We start from the raw sequence: 24454 nt of genomic DNA on the forward strand, positions 1-24454 counted from the left end.
TTATTAGTTAGGTTTTTTTTTTTTAGCAAAAAAAAAAAAGAAAAAAAGGCTGTTACACAAGGCTGTGTATCTGAATGGTCTCGGATACACAGCCTTCAGATACACAACATTTTCTTCATGTGCTTAATAGTTTTTGACTTGCTTTTTTTTTCAGGGTTTCACATTACCACAACTGTTTGACATTTCACTGAGTTACACGCAGGACCGTTTGAGTAATGAAAAAGCTCCTTGGTGTGTTTTTGCAGTGGCTTTGATGAGGAGAGACCTGAGGTCCCCATGCTGTTTCGAGATGTCCCATCCCTCCTCATCATCTTTGTGCTAACTATGCCGCAGCCTCTGCGTAAAGGTAAGGCTTCTCCCCCAGCATCAGGAAATCACAGGGGTACAGACCTTCTTGTAGCTGTAACACAAGGACGCCCTGCATTATTATTTGAGGCTGAACGCTTGAAAGAAGCATTTTCAACATGAGTATTTTTGTCTGTACTCATGTTGCTGTTTTGGCTGTGAGGATCATGAAGAACTCGCCCTCCCTCATATCTCCCTCGTTCTTTACTTTATTCATTCCCTGTGAAAATGAAGTAAATTCTTTAAAGAACTGATTGGAAGATAAATTTGTTGGTGAACTGTAGAACGTGCTCTACATTTAGTTGTAAATACAAGTCTAGGTTCTTTATCTGTAAAACTTTTAAACAAAGTATTTTTTTTTCCATTTTTCCATTCCGTTGCTTTAGTCTGGCTGAGTTTTCTGCTAATTATTGAGTGTGTTGTCCACTGCAGCTTTCCGTGTCAGACGTGATATCCCTACAACCCTCCAACTCGCACTTTTAAATCCAGAAACCTTACTAGCTCATCCTGCTGGTGTCTCTTTCTGACCTCGTTTAGAGCACTTTACCTGCGTGATCAAGATGCTGTACAACCTGCAGTTCACTCAGGCTTTAGCTGCACTGTCAACCAAGCTGAGCTCAGAAGAAAGGCAAGCCTGGGTCAAATCAGGAGCACTTAAGAAGGTAAATGTTAAACCACACGGCCTTGATCTGAGAGGCCACGTGCTTATTATAGGTTGTTTTATTTTCCAGTAGCTATGTGATGTTTCATTTTCATATCTTGGTAAAAACAGTTAACTTAGAAAAAAAATGTAAGTAATTTGTTTATCTTGCTGAGATGTATTAGTTTTGTCACTCCCCTTTTATTCCTCTTAAACTGCACAGAAATGCTGAGAATGCATCAGTCACAGACAGTGATGTTTCTCACTCAGAACAGTACATAACAAAAAAATAAAAATATCACTGAATAAATTGAACTCCTATTTAAAGCAGCCCACACCTAACTAATGCAACAATACCTGGAAATAATGCAGCAGGCTGAACATGAACATGCTCATTTTTAGTCAGCAGTATGCAAATGCAGGTTTCTAGTTTTACAGCAGTAGTGGGAAATAAATGGTGTGGCTTTAGCTTGCCCTAGGTCATAAAATACAGCACTTATGGCAAGCTGTATTGTATTCATTTTAAATTCTCAATATCAGACAATATTCATTGCTGTAACAATATCCACTTAAAGAACAGAGTTGAAGGTCTTTAACATCTTTGCATCTGTTTCTGTTTGGGGTTTTTTGTGAAGTGTCTTTTGTTTGTCGTAAATTGGCACAATATAATTAATATCTATACAAAACAGTGTGCAACAATATCACTGGAGTTGTTCAGTGATTAAGCTAATTGGCTGGAGAACTTTTCATTTGAGGGATTTCTATCTTTAAGCATAGTAATTTTCCATTGTACTTTAATTGTGATCGCTACTCACTGTTGACACGGCTTTGAAACGGCATAAAATATCCATATTGAGTTGAGTGCGACTGCCATGAAAGTGAACGGGAAAGCACAGTGAAGACAGATCAGAGGCTCGAAACAAACGAAGGAAAGCTTTAGACTCGAAAATCCCCACCTATAAATCTGCGACGAATGACAGCAGACGAGATAAGACTTCTGTTTTATATTCTACCACCTTCAGCTTGATGAATGCGTTCAGCTTTTCCTCTGTATAAAACAGCAGCCAGATCAGCAGAACACACATTCAGTAATGTCTCTTCCTGCTAATCAGACATTACGCTGCACTAGTCAGTATGTTCTGTAGGGCCAGCACGTCTTATATTGGAGAGACCTTTGAATGCTAAAGTAAATCGTTGTGTTTGGATAATATAAAAAATGCGTAAATAAGTTTTTTTGGTTTTTTTTAATATTCATAAAGTCTGTCCATCCAGCAAGTTAAATTGTGTGTCAGAAGTGAAATCTTTCGCTTCTGTAAGTTTGCTCATACATTCGTTCCAGGATTTTAATATTAATATTTAGGAGTTGAATGATTAAACTCATAATTATGCTTAATTTCTTTTAACCTGGGTTTGTTTTCATGCTAGTTTGTTAAAAGGAGTCTGCTACGTTCTGGCCTAGCTTCGTTTGCAAGATGGGTGGGGCATTCATCGTCTTATGTGTAAAATTTTGAATCGTGTAGCATGCTTTTGTTTTCAGCCCCCTTTTAATGTGATACCCCTAAATAAAAACCCATTGAAAGAAGTCACCTCCACAGGTCACTTAGTCGTACATAATTTCCCAAATAATTATACGCAGTATATACCTACATAAATACATTTACACAATAGTTTTTTTTTTCTTTTCACTGCTTGCTTTTACTGTAATAGATTTATTTAGTTTTTACTCTTATTCCCATTTGTGATCTAAAGGTTTCTGGTTGAATTCTATACCTGGGAAAATGGTTCACACATAATTTACACATGTGAAATTTAAAAACTTATATATTTAGAGGATCAGAATCAAGTTTCTTTGATGCTACTCTAGGCTCGAGGCTTGTTATGTTAAATTATTCATTCTCTAGTTCTCAGATTTTTCTGTATTTCATCATCATGTTCAGCTCAACAAACACGTTTCATTATTTCTTAAATGCGCACCAGACTTTACCTTTCTCTGTTTCTAATCACAGGGAGCAGATGCTATATGGCTACCTGACATGTAGTTTATAGGAATCATTTCAAGTTGTTTTTTTTTTAGGCGATAGCTTTTGTCTGTAGTATTATTTTAGGGTAGAGTTGACTTAAATATTTAATCTTGTCCGTGTTTGTTTGCTGTCAACATCATGATGGTAAAATCCTCCATTTTCTGCCACAGAATGCTCCGAACCCAGAGAAGTCATTCGAAGCTCTGCTCAACCACGTCATCACCGAACTTTCAAAGGACAAGAGTGTTTACAAAGTGAACAGTGAAGAAACGTCTATGGTGAGCCTTCGTTTAAGCTTTACTACCATGAAGATCACACACCGTCTCCTTTTCATTTCTTCTTTTACTATTAATCGACCATCACCCTCATAAACAGTGATCTAATATCTCTGCTAATCTCCAGGAGTTGTTTTATATCACATTGTTATCAGCGAGCTGTTGCCTGGGTATTGATCAGTTGTTTCTGTTTTTTGTTTTTTGTTTTCCTCTCCAGCTGAGCTCCAGTGTGTGGTCGCCACAGTCCATCGAGTTCAGCCTCCAGCAGTTCTGTCTGCCCTTCCTTCGCCTCTCCTGCCTTCTGCAGCACCACCTTTATGGAGACAACCTGACTGGCTGCACGGTACGTTTTTCTGCTCGCTGAGATTAAAACTTTTTTTATTTTTTTGCCTAATTTTTTACAGCCTTTTTTTTTGCTCACTTGTTGTTTTCCTGTCTCCCTCAGGAGGAAGAGGAGTTCTCGTCTTTGGCTGTGTGTTTAGGGCTGCTGTCGTCAGCTCCTCAGCCTCCCAGCGCCGTACACAGTGCCTCATGTCTGGAGTGGCCCTTTAGCGCCTTTGACCTGGTGACGCAGTGGTGCGATGAGGTCACAGGGCGATCTCTGATGCATCCTGAGCAGTCACTAGTATGTCCATTTTAGTCAACGTACCAACTTTGGTAAAAAAAAGAAAAAAATAATAATCTGAAGCATTCGGGGGTTTTCTGAGATTCGCGTTTGAGATTTTGAATGAGCTAAAGCAAACCCTTGTGAGTTGTCAGTGATTACATTTCTGCAGGTGTCTCGTTTTTAATAACATAAATTCAGTTGTCCTTTTTTTGTTTTTTGGCTCTAGTGAACTTTATTCATTAGTATTGCAAGACAGAAGGGCAGAAAGACTGTAAGACCTTTGCTGTCGTCCTTCTCCCGTGCAGAGCTTGCTGGTCCAAGAACCTCAGTGGGCAGCGCCTCGCCTTCTTCAGCTACCAGACAACTACAACATCATCTTCCAGTACTATCACAGAAAGGCCTGCACTGTCTGCAAAAAAGTGCCAAAAGACCCTGCGCTCTGCCTCGTTTGCGGCTCTTTCGTCTGTCTCAAAGGCGTCTGCTGTAAACAGCAGGGTACCTGTGAATGTGTTTTGGTAAGTTTATGACAATAGTTTTGATTTTTCTTTTCTTTTTTTTACTTAAAAATAATGTTTTAGTATCCCAAAGAAATAGAATTTTGTTTTGAAATGTAGGAAAAACAATCCTTTTAAAGTGCTGACTGTATCATTGCAGCACTCCCAGCATTGTGGCGCAGCTACAGGCATCTTTCTACTGATAAACGCCTCAGTCATCATCATCATCCGCGGACATCGTTTCTGTCTGTGGGGCTCCGTTTACCTTGACGCTCATGGGGAAGAAGATCGAGATTTACGGTATGATGCATGTTTAAACGCTTTAAAACTCTTTTAAAAAAGCTTTTCAGGCTGTTAGTGGCTCATTTGGGTTAGTTTATGTACGTTGTTGGGAACAAATAAAAGGATCATTCATTTTAGAAAATTAAAAGTGAACTTATGTTAAGTTTTGTGGTTAAACTAAATAAACAAGGTTATTAAAGCATGAAAAAATATTATGATGTTAATTAAAAAGATTATTACTCGTTTTTTTTGTAAGTCTGAAAATGATGAAGAAAATATATATTAAAGAATGAACAATATCAACACTGCTTCTAGAATACAGAGCTAAATAACTTTTGATCACACTATTCTGTTTTATTTTTTATCTTTTTAAGCATAAAAGAAACAATACATATGCCCTTCTACATTTAACTGGAATGGAATTTTTCTCCAGCAACTAAATATTGGCTTAAAACCAGTCTGACATTATCAAGAGTACAAAGATCTGTGAAGTTGTGAAGTGAAGGGTTTTGGTGATGATTTGGAGTTTTTTCACCTTAAATGTGAGAAAACAGGAAACTTGGACAGGGGATAATCATTTCCTCACATGGCCACTTTGGGTCCTTTCGGCTCTTGAACCAACTGCCTGAAAAGCTGAAACGTGCAGAAATGTTAAAGTAATGACTGAAAACCTTACCGTTTGCTGCAGCTTACCAATAAAGATCATATATAAAACATAGTTACTCAAATTAACCAGCCCGTCCGATTGCTTTTAATACGCATTTCTTATTTTTCATGTTTGTTTTTTTTCTGTTCCTTTGTTTTGCTTTAAAGTACTTTAAAATACTCTTTGAATGAGTGGTTCAGCATATGCAAACATTTCTTGACCTACTGCCTTTGTTTCCTTTAGCCGTGGCAAACCTCTGTTCCTGTGTGAAGAGAGGTATCGAGTGCTGGAGCAACAGTGGGTTTCCCACACCTTCGATCACATCAATAAACGCTGGGGGCCACACTATAATGGACTCTAAGATCTTCCAAAGTCCTCTTACAAACACATACAAACCCAAGATAGAGATGTTTTTTATTATTATTATTATTATCATTGTTATTATGATTTCCTGGCTTGTGTCTGCCTTGATTAAAATATTTGGAAAATCCTTAATATGATAAAAAACAAACATCCAGTAAGGTTATCGCTGCCACAGCTTTCAGTTTATGTGAAGTTTGGTGTACAGTCATGCCTAAAAGACTAACACGTGTGTGTGTGTGCGTGCGTGCGCGTGTGGGGGTGTGTGTGTGTGTGCTCAAGTGATCTATTGTGTGGTTTTCAACAGGAAAAAAAAAATCTGAATCTGAGCTCAAAGTAGTGGGAATAAGTTTACCCAGGTTATCTGGAGCAGGCTTTAAAAGTCTGTCCTGTTTGGGTTTGAAACGTCACAGATCAGGCAGATGTGGATTTAGAAAACATAATATCAGGGTTGCTGAACGTCCCTAACAGAGTTGATATGTTTTTTGCACCATTTACGATGAAGAAAAAAACATATCCCTTATATTTATCGCGGCGCCCGCTGCTGTTCAGCCATGGATTTTCTGAGCTCCCTAATGAGTGAAAACGTTTTCTGCAGGCTGCACTTGTCGTCTGCTCACGTGCGATGGTAGGCAAGACCAAGTCCACTCATCAATACACCAAGAGTTTTCTTTTGCGAACAAGAAAGGAATCTTTCTGGGTCTAGTTGCAATCCATCCTCAGGAATTATTATGTTTCCTTTTTTGTTGTCTTTGCTGTTTAAAATACGTTTTAGATATTTAAATAAATGCTGCTGCTCATTGTTCAACTAATGTTAACTTTTGTGAAGATTTTTTTTTTTTTCTTTTCGTAAGGTTGTGCTTTGAGTTTACAGTTAGTGGCTGGGAATGTGGATTCAAACTCACTTTAGAGTTTAAGGAGGTATGCGGTCGCCACATTGCACCCACTCCATGTGACATTAACCTGCCTTTTTTTTTTTTAGAGTTTTTCTTTTCTTTTTTTTTTTTTGTTTGGATGTAAAAGGAAAAAAAAAAACTCAAACGAGTCCAGCTTCATAAATATCACCGCACAGGCACCGAGTCCTGCTGCGTCACGTCTGAATAAAAATATCAAACTTTGAAGGAGTTTCCTCTCAACCTCTTGAATCTCGGCTAAGCGGAAGTTTGCTTGCCGAGAAGCCAGAACTCCTAATTGATCTTCCTGTGCTGTTGGAAAGGCTTTTCTCCCTTTATGCATTTTAATCAAGTTCATATCTTCAGTACAGAGCAATTTATTATGACTATCTCTTACTCGTGCATCATCTAGCTGTGATTTGTAGTTGCTTTTTGACGTTGGAGGATCGTCGGAGTTGGTGTCCATTATAACACTGTGCATGGCATCCTTTAAGCAACCATTGTTTGTCTGAGCTACCCAGTTTTCTGACTATCACCTTGCTTTCTAGAAGGGTGGAAATTTGGCTCAGTCACGCCTGCGAAGCTTCGGTTTACGGCCGTCTGGGATGCTGGGCCACGTTGTGCTGCGATGTGGGGGGAAAAAAAGAGCACACATGGGAACTTCCTTCTGAATTTCTGCATGCTGATTTTTCTCCCCCTCCCTTCCCCCCAGGTTTAATTTCTTTCCTTTATTTTCGCTGTACCCACTTTGTAAATGACCGCAACCAAATAGCCAATGAGTAACGGGTGTAAAGTTGTAACTGAAAGCTTCTGTGTGTTTTCCTGTGTGAATGAAGAGGAATACAGTACATTACTGTAGGTGCTGACTCAAACTTTCTGAGTTTGACCAGGAAGTATGACTTGGGACATTTATTGCAAAATGTAACATATGTGAATAAAATATAAGCACACATTGACTTGGTTTCCTTTGTTGTTTTTTTGATTATTGTCATATACTGCAGCACAATTAAGAAACACAAATATTTCACCTAGTTATTTTTATACCAATTTAATCAAAGTAATATTATAAAGTCAACATCAGTACTGAGAAGAAACTCCATTAAACTTAAATTTGCCTAAAAATGGATGTTATTGATTTTGGACTTTTAATGCTTTGAATGCATTTACTGTAGAAAATATATCTAATTACTTTTTAAATCAGGTCTCAATTTATTATAGACTCTCTCTATTGGCTCAAAATCAACACATTGGCCTGAAAAACTATTATCTACTGAGTATTAAAGCATTTTCAGACTTTTTCCATGTAGAAATCTAAAAATTGTGTTTGTATTCAGCCCCATTATCTTGATATCCTTAAAAAATGAATTTGAAAAGAGCCATTGTTGGAAAGCAGGCCATAAAAGTGCTTGTTTACAGTTTACCAGAGGACACCGCAAACATGCCAGAAGGTTCTCTGGTCAGATGAAACCAAAATCAAACTTTTGTAAAGCATGCAGAAAGCTGTGCGTGTGTGTGTGTGTGTGTGTGTGTGTGTGTGTGTGTGTGTGTGTGTGTGTGTGTGTGTGTGTGTGTGTGTGTGTGTGTGTGCTTTTCTCCAGCAGGAAAAGGGAAGCTGGCCAGAGTTGGAGAGATGAATGAAGCTAAATGCAGGACAATCATGGAAGAAAGTCTTTTGGAAGCGGCCCAACAGGACTTGGGCAGATTAAATTGGCGTTCAAGTTGAGTGTAAACAAACTGATAAACTAGATATATAAGGTACAAAAAGCTTTTTTTTTGCGCTTGACTAACACTTGACTGGCTGTTTTAATTGTGTTGCTGTCATGAACTTAATGTAAAACATGTGACCTCTAGGCAGTTCAGTTCACAGGAGCTGAAATCTGGACATCAACGTTACATCAGAAGAAAGTTCAGTCTGGGCTGAAAAATGTAACTTCTATGCAGTGAAAAGCTGGCATGTTAAATAACCAGATGGTTGACAAAATTTCGTTTTAACGCCTAAAAACAAAAATCTGTGTAATTGCTCTTGATTTGGTGCTGCTGAAAGTAAAGGAGTTCGAGTTGTCAGTAATCCATGCGAGGGAGTATTTGCAGCATAATTGGTTTGGAGTCCGAAAACAAGGGAGGCTCTGTGGATAATGACTATCCGCAGTACAAAGCCACTTTTCTCTTCCAATTAGGCAACGAGAAGGAAAAAAAAAATCTGTGTTTAGCCACAGTTGAAACCCTCAGAGTTTCTGCAACCGTGTTCAGACGTAGAGATGTTGGTGTCACAAGCGGTCCTCCGACAAGCTTCCTTGGACATTCCTCCCGTCGCTTCCTGTGCAGGTAGGCTCAGACTTACCGCAGCATGAATAGACGGTTGAAGGCTGTATAAAGTGACAGTGGTGATGCAGTTAACCACTTCCGGTCTGCGGGACAACATGCTCGGGTATCTGGAAAGTTAATAATTGAAAGCCATTACCAAGTAGGCAGAAAATCTCTTTCTATTTATTCCTACAGAGGTGAGCTGTGTGGGAAGCCTTTAAACATAAGAGTTAAACATCCATGGGGGTTTATATTAAACTTGACCCAGATATCGGGAGGTGAATGCAGAGGTCCTGCTGTGACTGACAGCCTCTCCCGTGTTGCAGATGTTACAGATGGAAAAACAACGGAAGTAATGTCAAGGTGAGGAAGGACATGTCTTTCTTTCTTTCTTTTTTTCTTTTTCTTTTTTATTTTTATAAAGTTTTCCCAGGTGTGGAAGGAAAGGCTGTGAATGTGCAACATGCTCATAATCAGGCTGTCTGCATGTTTAAATTTCAATTAAAACATCCCCAAATGTCTAAATGATCTTGCTTCTTCTGGCTGTTTTCCGCCTTCAAGAAATATTTTAGGTGTTTTGGAAAACTGATCCAAAAAGCAGCCGTGCAAGTCAACAAGACGGCATCATCGCCATTAGATATTTTAAATATTTTGTATGGTTCAGAGGAGTAAAAACACAAACGTGTTTTAAATTCAATCACAAAAAACAATTATGGTGGTACCATCTCTTTTTCCCATTAGAACAACTCTTCATACCCTCCACTATTAAAAAAAAAATAAAACTTTTATTTTTATGTTCTCAAGACCATCTAAAAATGTACTTTGTTGAAACTTCTCAACATTAATAAAATTGACATCAACATTCATGTTGATTTTGCACTTTAGTAAATACAAACACACCTTTCTACTGTCAAAATATTTTATTGATGAAATTACTTGGAACCTTAAATGATTACTGTAAGTATTAATATTGACTGTCATCAAGTTGCATGCAGTTAGCTGTAAAAATATCCATACCTTTGACAGAAAGTAGTCTTTTTATGTTTTTTCTAACTTGAGGTAATATTAATGTTTTGGAGTGGCTCAGACTGACTTGAATCCAGAAGAATTTGTAGGGAGCTAGACATTAGGGTGATGGCAGGGAGGCCTTCCATCCTCAAAGATAAATCATATAAATAAATTAGAGTGGAAACATTGCCATCAGCTCTAAAAAGTTTGATTTCTGTTTTGTCTATAAAGGATTTTTCATTACTTATTGAATAGTTTCTTCTAATATGCTAATTTTGTTCAAATGTAATTTCTTTTACAATGCCTCTTGTGCTTTAACACCTTTTGAAAAATACCTGTTGCCTTTCCTATCAGTAAAAAAAAAATCCTTGATTAAAAGAACATTCATTTTAAATCTTTCACTGGGGTATAAATAATTTGTGATTTAACCGTAAACATAACAGATCTGCTCTTTACATGTCTGCCTTGAAATTTCTAGACACACAAAACGTCTAGCTTGTCTTTTGAACAGTCAGTGGCTGCGTAATGTGCGGTTATTATGCTGAGTCACAGCACAAGGAGGCAGCTGAGGTGTTTGTGATGACAGAGATTGATCCTGTTGAGGGTGGCTTTGTTTTGATAATTGTGTTTTCTGTATCTCGTGTTGTTCTGCTCCTGCAGGCTAATTAATCCTGCAGGTTAACTGCTTAAATTTTAAAAAACAATAACAATGGAAAAAAAAAAAACAGAAAAGCAGCCAAAGTCTGTCACCTTCTGATGGGGCTATTGGTCATCCAGGGTGAAAACAAGGGCACCGGGCTTTAGGTCTCGCTTGGTGGAGGTTTACTGCAAAGCCTCCTCATATCCCCTTAAAAGGATTATAGTTTTTTTCTCTCTCTCACTCTCTGCAGACCTACCAAAGGGTTTATTTACCAAGTGCAGTTCCCAAGAGGCTTTATCACAAGTAGAATTGTGTGTTTGATAGGAGCAGAAAATGGGATTACTTACTTTCAGTTTGCATCGTTTTTTTTTTTTGTGATAAAGTTGTTGTGCAGCTTGTCACACTATCAGTCATCACAGTAATAATGCTTTTGTTGAAAAAAAAAAAACCCTCAAAGGAGGAGAATAAAGGGTATTCTTTACAAAAATGACACACCTGTTGTTTTTGTGTTTTGTTTTTGTGAAGCTTTCTGTGACTTGACTTTGATTAGCTCATTTATTTATTTCAAATAGTCACGTGTCACGAGACAAAAGGTAACCTGAGCTTCTCGCCCAGTGAGGACCAGTAGGTATCTTGTTCCTAAGCTGCTCTTCAGTCCCTCTGTCCCTTTAAATGGCAGTGAATAAAAATGTACTGCTGTTAAAATTCAAATTGAGCAAATGGATTTTTGTAATGACTTTCATACATTTAATGCGCATAGTTTTTAACCCCTTAACCTGCAGCAAAATGCCCATGTGCTGATTTTCCATTATATTTTCTGGGGGTGAGGGTTAAGGGGTTAACCAGTAGTTCTGAGTAGAAATTACATTGGTTTGCATGTTGCAAAACACCAAAACCAATTTTCAAAGTGTACATACTTACCAAAGTTACTTAAATGTGTTAAATAATCAACTTTATTTCATATAAAAGTTAATCAAACTAGTGAAATTAGAACTACTCTGTTTTATATTGACTTAAACCTCAGAAGCAACAAGAAGAATTGATAAATTTATATAAAACTATTCAAATGAAAGTGCAAGGTGTGTCCTCAGCAGATAATCCAGAAATAACAGGAGAGCAGCGCGTAGTTAAACTTTTGGTAAATGGTCTTTATAAACATATTTAAAACCTACAAGTTGAGGTGATGAATACCAAACACACTGGTCAGGAGGACTGACTGCTGCTTCTCAGATTCTTTCATAAAGTCATTCAATTTGTACTTATCCCACGTTAATAAGAGTTAAATAATAAGAATTGCCTAAATAGAAATAAAATGTTGTCCTATTGATTAAGTTGGCATATGAGCTAAAATATGCTGCTTATTTTATCTTTATAAGGGTTTAAATATGTATCACATTCTTTACAGCATCTGCAAAGTTGCAAACTTGTGGCTAAGCTTAGATGGTTACTATCTTCATGTTTAAAGGGTCAGTCTCAAATATGTTGACAAACTAACGTTTAAAATTGTCTTAAAGTAAAGAACAGTGTGTGCTTAGAGGAGACTGGCTGCGGTCACATGATTTAGCAACTGTCACAGACTTCCTGGTTACCTGCCTGCAACATGAGATGCTTCATATCAGCCAGCTATTATGACTGGCTACATCTGCCGCCTGAATATTTAAAGCCATCTGGGTATCAGGTTGCAGATGACTGGTAAATTATTAATCCCTGGAGATTGGCTAAATTAGTCTGGAGCATTTCGATGTGAGGTAGCGGCAAACACTTTCAAAGAAGCAGGTATGTTTGGTTCTTGACTTTTTGATCTGAGCCTTTTATTTATCTTGAATCATCAACAATCAATGATTAACGAAAACATCTATGAAGGGAACTTATTGCAGATGGTATCCGTGCGACTGATAAATTGCTAAGTAATTTATTTGCAGCCAGATTAGCAGAGCTTCTCTGTTTTGTGCCAACCTAAAATAAAGTTTAGTTAAACTTTCTTGCAGAGTTAGGTGCCGAATAATTACAACAACACAGAATAATATTCTAGTAAAAATTTAAACAAACACGTTAGCATTATTAACAGCCACAGCATAACAGTAGGCTACATAAAGTTTAAGGTGTATGTGAATCTACTGTATTCTGCTGCAGATTGTTAGGGACTAAAAGCTGTGATAAAGACGGAGGCTTAAGAACAGGCGACTGGTTTTGTGTCCTACGTGGGGTTTAGGTTACAAAACACAAGAGCAGTGATAAATGTTTGATCCTGTTGTGTGTTATGCTTTACTCTGAAACCAGCGTACGATGTCTGACTCTCTTCAGGACCTGAAACATGTTGAAACAGGTTGCCCGTGTGCCTTTTTAAAGCTTTTGAACAACGCTCCACCATTCTCGTGCAACTTCAGGGGACAAACGTGCTGAGAGGTTGCTAGTTTTTGTTATTAAAACTTACTGGTTATTTGGTACTTTTCTTTAATGAAATCTGATGTGAAACATGTGGTAACTTCCCTCACATGTCTTTTCCACAAAGGACACACTGAAGGGCATCAGATGTGCTGCATATTTGAGAGTGTCCGCTCGACACCCGTCTGAAATTCATCGTGTTCTGATTTATAAACCTGTCCCCGCGTGACAGGGTTAAGCATAATTTTTCACATCAATTTTCCAGATCGCCTAAAATAAAAGACTTCCCCTTCAGTCCCTCAGGGACACACAACCTCTGTGATGCATTAACATGTTTATGATGAGGAGAGCAGACACTGAATTGAAAATAAACATCCCTCTCCATCAGGTTTATCTGGGGAAACGTGTCATTTTATTAAAAAGTGGGTGCGTGCTTCCCAGCATGGAAGAAATGGGGTTGTTATCTTTTGTATTATTTTATTTTTCATGCTTTCATGTCACTTTACTGTTCTTGCATGGTGTTTTTAGTCACAAGAAAATAATCATATTTTAAATATAAAAAAGAAAACCCTCTAAAGCACCTTGATCGTTTCATGAAGCTGCTTGTTTAAAGGTGTGGTGAGAGTTTGCCGCTTCAGGCCCGGTAATCTCTGACCAATCCAATTGATCTCCAGCAGATTGCACTTCTTAGTGTGCACAGCAAGGTCTCAGTGGAGACGGCTAATTCAGTGACTGTGGGAAACGCCGCTTGTTGCCCAAGGAAGCATTAGCTGTTGCTATCGGTGTTGCTGTATTATGATCACTAGAGACTCTTCGCTTGTAACTTTTCTCAGTGCCGATGAGTCAGAAGAACATAACACTCGCCATGTAAGTATAGACTGTGTTCTTACATTTAAATATGTTTGTTTTAAGATTATAATGTGGCACATTAGTGGCTATTTATCTCTCAGGAAGCTGCTGGAATGATGCTGTCTGTGCTTCATTGTTTATAGATTTGATCTGCTTTTCCTTTTAACTAGATGTGTTTTGTTCTCATGCTGCAGTAGTGTGACCTCTGTCAATCACAACCAGCTTTCTGTTCCCTGTGCAAAGCATTAAGCATTAGAAACAGGATTAACCTTTTCCCTTGGTTTATTTGAACCGCACAATCACAACATTTTGACAGGATTTATGAAAACACTGTTGATCCCCGGATCCGGTTTGATCCACAGGAGATCTCTTTATGGGCTGTACTCCTACAAGTCCAGCATGATTGGGCTGGAGAACCTGGGCGATCCCTCGGCCGACTGGGACATAGTGGAAACCATCGGGAAAGGGACATATGGCAAAGTCTACAAAGTGACCAACAAGAAGGACGGGAGCCAGGCGGCAGTGAAAGTGCTGGACCCCATCAACGTGAGTCCAGTCAAAGCTTGTTAATTACTCAGGCTGCTCTGGTTACCTTGGTGAAGTCGACCCCACCGCCTTTGTGCAAATTCCCATTTGTGCTACTATCACTTTAAAGATATTAATAAATGTTTCCAGAGGCCATCAAAGGTCAACCGGGCCGGCCCGTCACACACAAATGTTTCACACAAATTTCACCTAAATTGAAGAAGGTATCTGGGCCACCTGCACTCAGGTGTTTCCTCATGTGGCTGATTAAGGTGGTTTGTTACTCTAAGTGTCCCCCAGTGTTGGTCTTTTGAGGCTCCACGTGTTTCTGATGATTCTCTGGTTTAATAAACTTGTTTCAAATGACATATTACCTCGTCTGGTAATGAAGAGCAGTGAGCCCAGACGTCCACGGCTTGGCAACGCTTCTAGAAACCAGCAGCTACATAAACACAGTTCTTACCTGTTCTTTTTTAATGAGCATGTGCAAAGTTGTTATCTCTGTTTGGCAGCCTAGTGATGACCACTGGAAAACATTTGGTGGAATTAGAACCCAAACTATGGATGGTGTTTGATCATACAAATCCATCCTTTATTTGTCATATGTTATATAAAATAACATAACTGACTTCTGGTCCCGTTTCATAGTTTTTTTTGCTCACAATCTGCACACATGTTTTATGATTCAAGCTGTTCTTATGTTATCATAGTAATGCTGTGTCATTCGACAGCATTTGTAGGTTTAGCACCACAAGGTAACGGACAGACATCTTAGATCTAATCATTTCAGCCTATGATTAGTTTAGCTGCTTTAATGAGGCCTGTTTCATGTCTGTCAGCTGTTTTATACATTTTTGTCTCTTTGAGCTCTCTGTTATGTTAATGACGGTTGTGTGTTGTCACGATGATTCATGTCTGACTGAAAGCTTTATTTATTCTCGAGACTAAAACATTTGTTGTTCTTCGTAACTTTGACTTCCTGCAGCATTCAAGCTCCTCAAACAGAGTAGGTTGCAAGTCTTGTCCTCTTCATCTCCGTCTCCACTGTTTTCCCACCACGTTAAGACTAGCGCAGTCTTACCAGTTGGCCTCCGGTCATTTTTCTGTTTGACCGAGGACACTGTAGATAGACCCTGTATCGGCCACCCTTGTTCTGAGACCTGCCTGTGTTTGTGTCCGCCATCCTGGCAGCCTGATCCACCACGCTGCTCCCCTCAAGAAGACGGAGCTTCCTCCTGTCCCATCGCTCTCCCTGATTAGACCGCTGACACTATCACTCAGACATCCAGGAGGAGAAATTCTGCCTCTGTGGTTGTGGATCTTCCCCTCCCCCCTCTGAGATTCACTTTGATAGAAAAGTGGAGCCAGCAGTAGTTCATCCTGTCCGTGTGTTACTATTACACAGCCCGATTCTAATCATAGCTACCTGGTGTTGCTCTGTAGCTAAAAATAAATAGTCGCACACCTATAAAGCATTTCTCTGTTAATCTATATTGCAAGGCTGTATCAATAGTTTGTTTGTTTGCTTCTTTAAGGATGTAGATGAGGAGATTGAAGCAGAATACAACATCTTGAGGTCTCTGTCCAACCATCCTAATGTGGTGAAGTTTTATGGCATGTTTTACAAATCAGACAACTTATCTGGGGGACAACTCTGGCTGGTACTGGAGGTGAGCGCTTCCTCATGCATCTTTATTGAAATTATTTCAGATTTCCAAGTATAATATAAAACCCCAACTGGTGCAACTATTTTATTTTATTTGTGGTGAATGTGAACAATGTCTTTACGCCGTAATTTTACCCTCAGTCAGTTACAAGGAAATAAATCTTTTGACGCAGAGAGGAAACGCGTTCAGTAGTCAGAAAACAATGGAGCTGCCTCGATTTGCGTAATCAGGATTACGAGAAATTGAAAAATAAACGAGACTCGGCATGGACATGCTTGAGCATTTTGCTTCCTGTGCACATTTACCTTAGTAAAATTCAGTTTTCTGTTAACAGAGTTTGATTCTTTCTAACGAGACATTTGAGAACTCCTACACTGAAGATGACTGTTGGCAATAAATGTGAAGGACTTTGCATAGTAAAAGAAAACAAAACTCTAACAAAACACAGCACCTCAAAATTAAACAATCAAATTATCCAAATCCAAAGTTTCCTTCTTATTCATCTAATAACATAAACAATATGATCTTCAGCAAATCCAGAAGGTCACAATTTCTTTTTACATTTCAAACATAAACTCTTCAGCATTCGTGTGTGACTTAAAAGTGGCAAGATCATAATGACATTGCTTAATCTCACACCACTCTATGCAGGCTCTTTGTCTGCGATAATAAATATTCACTCACCCCTGCATCCCGAATGCTTGGACTGGCTCCAGCCTGATCTAATTTATGATTGATGCGTTGAATTTTCTTCCCTATTTAGTCAGATAATATTTAAAGAAAGAAAAACAATAGAACAAGACAGAGATGGAACAACAAAAGTAACTTTCCTGTCCTTAAACTCTACACTCTTCATCCCAATACACAGGATCTATACAAAATGGAGCATACTTCTGTGATCTGACACAGCTTGAGTTAGTCGGATTTAAATCCACATAATATAAGATGTTTGATATACCAACATACACAGCGAGACAGAAAGCAGTGCATTGGCAGCCAAAGTATTTGGAAATACTCTGCAGGCTTTGACAGCACTTCTTAAAAAGCCCGATGCTGTTGTGCTGACATGTGAGGCCGGGCTTCTTTCTCCAGCTCAGATGTGTGGCCGAACCCTCCCCATGAATCATAATTTAGGGCGGTGAGTGATGGACGAGTCACTGGTGTTTCTCTGTCTCCCTTGCAGCTGTGCAACGGCGGCTCCATCACAGAACTCATCAAAAGCCTGATCATGCGCGCCCAGCGTCTGCAGGAGCCCGTCATCTCATACATCTTGTACAGTGCCCTCTCGGTAAGCTGGCAGCTGATTTTAAATGGCAACTAAAGTGCAAGGATATTAAATTTCAGGGCCTGAACAAAAAACATCTGTACCCTTTGACGTTTTCTGCTTTGGTCACCACCAAAGCATTTTATTGGGATTTCATTGATAGACCCGACAAATAAATTATGCAGAATTATAAAGTGGAAGGAAAAACATACACGGTTTTCAATGTTTTCTTGGTAATTAAAATCTGAGACTTTTGGATGAATCTCTGGTCCAGTGCTCCTAAATCAAATGGATAAATTACATCCTCAGCAAGGCGGACTCTGCAGAGTCCAGCTAATGACCCGTTTACTTCACACTGGTGGGTTAAAGCAGCAGCGCTACTAAATGTCGCAGGACCATGCTCCTGAAGAACTGGAGTTTCCTGATCTAAGGACTGTTGTTGCAGTGATTGTGTGTTTAGAGGTGTTGTCCTGCTTGAAGATGAACTTTCACCTCTCCGTAAAGTGTTTTTGCAACCTCAACAGGAACTGTTTCTATCCGTCTTGACATCAACCCTCAGCAGCTTCTCTGGCCGTACTGAAGAAAATCCCCATAGCATGATTCTGCCGCCACCATGTTTTTCTGAGGGGACATTGTATTGAGAGTGATATTTATTTGCTGTGTCCACTAGATGGCTCATTGTGAATTGCAAATAGGGTTTCTTACTGCTTTTCAATGAAAGCAAGACTTTTTGCTAGATAAAAAATATGCAGCTGGACCTTATATACATATAATGAACATCTGAGCAAAAAGTAGCTAAACCAATGCTACCATTAACAATTTTTATTTTTATTTTTAAATAAAATATATAATTTTTCTGCTCGTCACAATAACATGCTGTTTATCAAAAATCACAATAACATTAACTGAAGTTTGTGGATGAAACGCGAAAAACAGTGAAAAAAATTTTCTTGAATTCTATACTTGTCTTTGCTTAATTTCAATATTAATTTTTTAATTGTGTTAACAATTTTTTTTGTTAACACAATTTGTGTGTTTGGTTCCCAACTTTAAAGGGGCTGCAGCATTTGCACAACAACCGGATAATCCATCGTGACGTCAAAGGAAACAACATTCTCCTCACAACTGAAGGGGGAGTCAAACTGGTTGACTTTGGTAATTATCTCTCCAAAAGGAATTGCTCTGAGATATTAATATCTATTTTTAAAAGTTTTTTTTTTTTTTTAAGTGTGACTGATCTTTTGGCAGTACAACTTTGATTGTGAAGAATGAACTCAAGCGCGGGGTAAATCATACTCGGTGCTCCAAACTCTTTAGTCCCCCGCTCACCATAACATCTTTTTATTTCACGGAGCGTAGCCTGAACCCGGGGCTATTATTGCTCGTTTAAATTGCATTATTTGATGCTTTGCATATTAAGAGAAAGCTGCTATGGCAAATGACTTTGAGTCGCCCCCCCAGGCGTGTTTATGTCCCCCGTGTCATGGAGATGAAGTGGACTCACGCTGATAAAAATCTGTCCTACATAATTTGAAATGATTATGGCCTATTATTATTACTGTTTGGCAGTTTGCCACAGCAGATTGTACACAGGGATTTATTGATCAATTCTAACACTTTGCACCTGTTATAAATCTGACTGTGAGTTTTTAGGGTCTTTTTTACGCAGCAGAAGGTGAATCTCATCGTCTTCTTCTTCTGCAGGTGTTTCCGCTCAACTGACCAGTGCACGGCTGCGGAGGAACACATCGGTCGGGACGCCGTTTTGGATGGCTCCTGAGGTCAGGCATGTGCATCTATAAAAACAAAACAACAAACAAACCACATGCTTTAGCGCCTGATCAGTGAAGTCCTTATGTGTTACCCATAGCGCCTCGGTTATTTTAGCGAGCCTCCCTCCTCTGTGTCATTGTGTATTCCCCTCCTGTTCTCCGCCACGGGTGCAGCTCTTGAGGTTGCCTCAAGGTTAATAGCCGGGAGTCTGAGGGCCCCTCGGCTCACTCCGTGGCAGGAATGAGGTGCGGTGATTGGGCCGGTCGGGCTGGGACCTCAGGGGCAATTAGAATAAACTCGGCTGGAAAATGTAATGTCACTTATAATTATTGACTGTGGGAAAGCGGAGCTCACACCGGCAGCTATTCTAAGCTGACCCAGCTTGAATTTGCTTTAAATAAAAAGGATTTTTAGCTTTGAGTCAGTGGGACAGGTTCAGTTTGATTTGACACGGTTCTTAAGTAAAATCTGACCTACTTTTATTTTGCCATAAATTGAATTTGTCTTGCATCATTTTTTAAATGTTCCTGCATGTTTTGGGGGGGATATGTAGATTTTATTTTTTATTTATTTATTTATTTTTTGGACTCAGATGTTGTGTTACGTTGCCAGGTCATAGCGTGTGAGCAGCAGTACGACTCCTCGTACGACGCCCGCTGTGATGTGTGGTCTCTTGGCATCACAGCCATCGAGCTGGCAGACGGAGACCCCCCTCTGGCTGAGATGCATCCAGTGAAAGCGCTCTTCAAAATCCCGCGGTGAGTCCAGTAGAGGGCGCTCTTATCACACAGGCGGAGTGAAGCTAACACAAATGTTGCCCCCCCCCTAAGTTAGTAGAACAATGTTAAACATTAGAGTTGGTAAACAGGAAAGTCATAATATTTCCTCTTACAGCTGAACATGTTTTTGACATATGGATGTCCTCATTCTTATCTACAAAGTAGGTCTTGTTGTATAATGATGAAATCCATGCCATTAAAAGTCCTTAAAGTAATTCCTATGATATATATTCTCTGGAAATATTCACTTCTAGGAATGGTGCATGTCTGACAAGGGGGAGGGGGGCAGCCTCATGTTTGACCTTCTCTTGACAGCACAATCGTGCAATTATCTCTTCGTTTGTGGAAGATGTGCCCCTCTGATTGCAATTTGCATTAGTGATTAGCTCCATTCACACCGAGACGAGGCTGTCAGCCCCCCCCCTTAACCCTCGCCAACCCTGCTCACAATATTATCTCCTTACTCACCAACATGCAGGAGCACAGCCGGCTTGTGCGGCAGAAATGATGTGTGCTCTTCATCAGCGCCACATTTTACCCAGAACGTAGAAGATAGAGCTGACTGATGGCTGGATGGGTTGGTTAAGTTCTCAGAAATATACATTGTGTTACACTGCAATGTTTTTTTTCCTTTGAAACTTGAAGATTTTCTTAATTTTCCTAATTTGATCCTTGTCATTTTGTTGCATGCTGACCAGCACCAATGAAACATGTCTAATTTAAGGATATTTACAATGCCTCTGCTTCCCACGGGCAAGATGGGAAAGAAGATAGGCATATAGATTTTATACTCTTTATTTGGAGAAATATGCTTTGGTTCATGTTTGAGAGTTTCAGCAACACACACTGAAGTAGGGTTTGGTGTGAATCAAAAAATTATAAAATTATAGTTTGGTATGAGGAAGGATCTGTGACGTTGTGGGTAGAAGTCTGTTGCAAAAGACCCAATAACTTTATTTAGGTACAAAGCATCCATCCATCCATCCATCCATCCATCCATCCACCCCCCCCCTCTATACCCGCTTATCCTTGCAGGGCCACCAGGGGGCTGGTGAGGTGAGGTTCACAGGTGATGCACAGGGCAGGATTTGAACCTAGAACCTTTTTGCTGCTACCAACTGCTTCACCATGCAGCCCTCATTAAGGACTGTTTAGTAAAAACCTCTTGGACTCAACCAAATGAAAAACTGGGTCTTTCAGTGGAGAATGATCCCTAGTGGCCAAACCTGCATTGGGATGTTTAACAAAACACAAAGTCATCCTTCCTGCCTGGTAACCACAGTTCTCTGACCTGAATAGTTAAGAAAACATGTAAGGTAAGGTGAGCTGATGAGACGAGATCAGATTGGAGGGCCCAGAGCAATAAACTTTTATCCCCGACCAAACAAATATGTTCAAATTAAAAGGTCTGCATTTTCACACGCGCTACTGTAATTAATCTGCATTTATATATCGAATTCCATTTTACTCATTCAAAGTTTTACTGAAATGTTTGAAATATATATTTCTTATACCGACACTCCTCCCCTCTCTGTTCAAGTTAAAGTATACACAGTCTGGCCTTTTCCTTTGAATTGTGACCTGAAAGGTTTAGTGGTTGTTAAATAAATCACAGTGTGTGTGTGGAGGCATGAAATGATTCTTTCACCATGACATTTATCTCAAATGTATTTTCCCCCCCGACGCTGCAGCGCCGCAGATGAATTCAGGAGGAAATGCTCGTATCACTCCTGAAGGAATTACTTTCTAAATAAGGAAATGTGTTTCACCTTTGGGTCTCCGGTGGCGGCGCCAGTGATTCATGATAAGATCTTACAGATTCATCTTTTTACATGGCTTTGACGATTGTAGAGTTTCTGATTTATTTACGTATTTTTCCCGTTAATGCATCACAGAGGCTTTCCAGAAGAGCCTTTTCTTCTGTTGGATAGTCCTTGACTCGTACATGTTTGCATTAAAACATGCAATAATTCAGATTTTTCACATATTAACGTGTTCCTCTGCTATGTGGTTAATCTTGCCTCTATCACTTGCTTCACTGATTCTCTTAGCACTCTCTAGGAAAAAGAGCTGAAAACAACCCCGGCTGTGCATCGGCTCATATTTTGTCTCTGCTGCTGTGTGAACTGAAAGTAGGCAAATAGACGTCCAGCCAATCATCATGTGGCCATTATGACGTAGTAAAAGGGGCACAGCAGTATCTTGCAGGGTCAACCTTATTTTTCTCTGATTGTAGCTGGCGTTCTTATCTGACAAATTAAGCTGAACTCTCTAATAAATCACAGACGTTTATACTTTTAAGGCGAGGTTAGATGTTTGTGATCTTTTTTTTTTTTTTACTCTATTATCACCTTGTCATTAGATTAATGAAAATGTTTAGGTGTGCTGCAGTGTGCATGATAGACCTACGATGTTCTCTGTGGCTATGAGTGAACCTAATGAAGCATGACAGAAGGCAAAGCTGTAAAATCATCAGCTGCAAAATTAATTAGTGACATCAAAGGTGTTCTTTGATATTTAGTATGCGGGAAAGGTTAATTGCTAACGCTGGTTGCTCTCGGTGCTATAAAGCCTCAGAGTGTCCATGTAAAGTCAAACCAGAGGGTGTAAAATTTGTTGTAAAGGTTAGAGAGGCAGCAATGACGGACAAGGTTGTGATTGTTCATCCGGATCTCTGTCGACATTACACACGCATTGAACACGGCGCGCATCCGTCGGGCGAAGACCAGAACGAGCGAGATGGAAGACTGAGCAAATGATGGCTTGTCAGGGGCAACAAGGCCCAATAAAATCACAAAGCTCAGGGAGAGCGATTCAGACTGGCCAGATGCAGAGAAACTGCTCTCATAAAAATTATAGCACAAAGTTATGGCGTAAGCAGCAGGAAATGGAGACGGCGATCAACAGTGTCTGAAAAGTTATTTTTAAAAAGTTAGTTCCACTCAACAGTTTAATATTAAAATCCTTGTGGACGTTCAGTCAATGGTTTTACTTCACAACAAGGCAACACTCAAAAAAAAAGACACATTTGACACAAAAAAAGAGACTGAAAGCAGAGATAGGGTGAGTGACTTTGTGACACTGAAGAATATTGAAGAATCCTAAACATCCTTTTCACAAGACTGTAGAAGAACAGAGTGTCTTTGGTCAGAGGCATCTGCAGAGCAGCTGCAACACAGACCAGCGCAGGACATTCTTTCAGTAACATCCTTTTCTATCTATAATGACTATTTGAGCAGAGGTAGTGAGAGTTACTACAACGTCTAATCTCCCATTAGGATTAATGGAGTTTTTTTTAACAATTATATTGACAGCTGAACATTCAGGCTTTCAACAAATAATGAAACTATGATAATTATTTGCACTACTTTAAACAAAGTGTAAAAAATAAACATGCAAAATCAGTCATGTTGAGAAAAAAATGTAAAAACATAAAAATAAAACTTTCCCCCACCTCATTTGACTTTTCTGACTGCATGAATTCTCTGAAACATTGACTCGGAGAATTCATGTCATTTGTCTTTAAAACGACTAAAACCTGCTAATCTAGTAATTAGCAGGTCAGGTTTGTATGAAACAGCCTCCTCATGCACTATTAAGAAAAAAAACCCACCATTAATTTTCAATTGGACTGCTTGCTGTCATGTCCTGGAGTTGATCTTTTTTCCCAAAGAAAAGTTTAAATTCTCTCTGTTTGGTGGACAAATGTTCATCCTGTCAAAATGACTTTATCATCACCAAACCTGCTGGACTGCTTGATCTTCACAGTTATTAGTTATTATGCCCATCAAATTCAGATACTTCTATTTCTAGAATAATTCATGTTAAGACAACGAGACAAAATCAGGAATAACCACACGATGATGATAAAATTACCTTAATGTGGGGAAGGCCAAAGGATCGCCACACACATTATCGTCTGTTGGTATCTGCATTAAATCTACTAAATTAGTATTGCAGGTTAATAACAGACTAAAGTTTGACATCTCTGAGCATACAGAAACACTCCACAAACTCAAAATCCCTTACCTCAAACAAAAGGCAAAAAAATAATAATTTCTGGATGATCACACCTGTATTTTTCTCAGGTTTTGGTCAAAAATATTGCTGACATGAACACGCTGCCCCATCGATTTTTCTTTAATGTACTCATTCACTGTTCCTGTAACAGGAAGTCACACTTAAAAAAAAATGTTTTGATGGGCTTAAGTAACCTCACACCTTTTGTTTGAGCGATTTCCTTCCTGACAGGAGCTCACCAGTAGGTCATGATTAAGGGCTTTAATATCTCCACCTCTGATGCAGCCGTCTTACTGAAGCTCTCGGCGGCGTCCCGGTGTGCAGCTTGGGCGACGCAGCTGTCTGCGACCTGATAAATGCAGCGGCAGCCCTCGGTTGCTCATTCATGTATGCTCAAAGAAGTCCTGTGCAGAGGTGGTAGTGATGGATGAGCCAAAACTTTGGGTGGGTGGCCCGATCACTGAGCAAGTCTTTATTTTTGCACACGTGTGCTCACTCTCTGTCATAAAAATAGTTTTAAACACAGCTGTGTTTCTTATTTTATAAGAAATTAATGCTGTTTGCAGCAGTATTCTTTTTATATTACATTCCTGTTTCTTTTTTTTTTTTTACACAACATAATTTTTCTCCCTATCTGATCCTCTACAAGGCATGTGGGCAAACTTCTAAGAGCAGAA

General features: G+C 39.3%; 2 protein-coding genes across 12 annotated transcripts in view; both read left to right on the forward strand.

The window, feature by feature from the left end:
- The window catches only part of ubr3 (ubiquitin protein ligase E3 component n-recognin 3), a 40277-nt gene extending 32758 nt beyond the window's left edge, over positions 1-7519 (forward strand). For both annotated transcript variants that reach the window (XM_008399679.3, XM_008399687.3), the window contains 8 exons: positions 246-346; positions 883-1007; positions 3177-3284; positions 3499-3624; positions 3727-3906; positions 4194-4403; positions 4543-4682; positions 5554-7519. In XM_008399679.3, the coding sequence (XP_008397901.2) occupies positions 246-346; positions 883-1007; positions 3177-3284; positions 3499-3624; positions 3727-3906; positions 4194-4403; positions 4543-4682; positions 5554-5671 (1108 nt within the window). In that variant the 3' untranslated portion in view covers positions 5672-7519. The remainder of the gene's footprint in view (positions 1-245; positions 347-882; positions 1008-3176; positions 3285-3498; positions 3625-3726; positions 3907-4193; positions 4404-4542; positions 4683-5553) is intronic.
- A 533-nt stretch (positions 7520-8052) lies between these two features.
- Positions 8053-24454, forward strand: part of myo3b (myosin IIIB) — a 79695-nt gene continuing 63293 nt past the window's right edge. For 2 of the 10 annotated variants that reach the window (XM_081603081.1, XM_081603094.1), the window contains exons 1-9: positions 8495-8888; positions 9063-9230; positions 14112-14295; positions 15260-15280; positions 15810-15944; positions 17125-17229; positions 18261-18360; positions 18910-18986; positions 19591-19736. In XM_081603081.1, coding sequence (XP_081459207.1) covers positions 8635-8888; positions 9063-9230; positions 14112-14295; positions 15260-15280; positions 15810-15944; positions 17125-17229; positions 18261-18360; positions 18910-18986; positions 19591-19736 — 1190 coding nt within the window. In that variant the 5' untranslated portion in view covers positions 8495-8634. Of the gene's footprint in view, positions 8889-8986; positions 9231-11863; positions 12292-13533; positions 13768-14111; positions 14296-15259; positions 15281-15809; positions 15945-16916; positions 17230-18260; positions 18361-18909; positions 18987-19590; positions 19918-24454 lie in introns of those variants that run through there. The other 8 variants (XM_081603116.1, XR_014085787.1, XM_081603087.1 and 5 more) reach the window with 8 other exon arrangements.

The sequence above is a fragment of the Poecilia reticulata genome, chromosome 2, assembly GCF_904066995.2.
Source record: "Poecilia reticulata chromosome 2, P_reticulata-male-v2, whole genome shotgun sequence".
Lineage (NCBI taxonomy): Eukaryota > Metazoa > Chordata > Actinopteri > Cyprinodontiformes > Poeciliidae > Poecilia > Poecilia reticulata.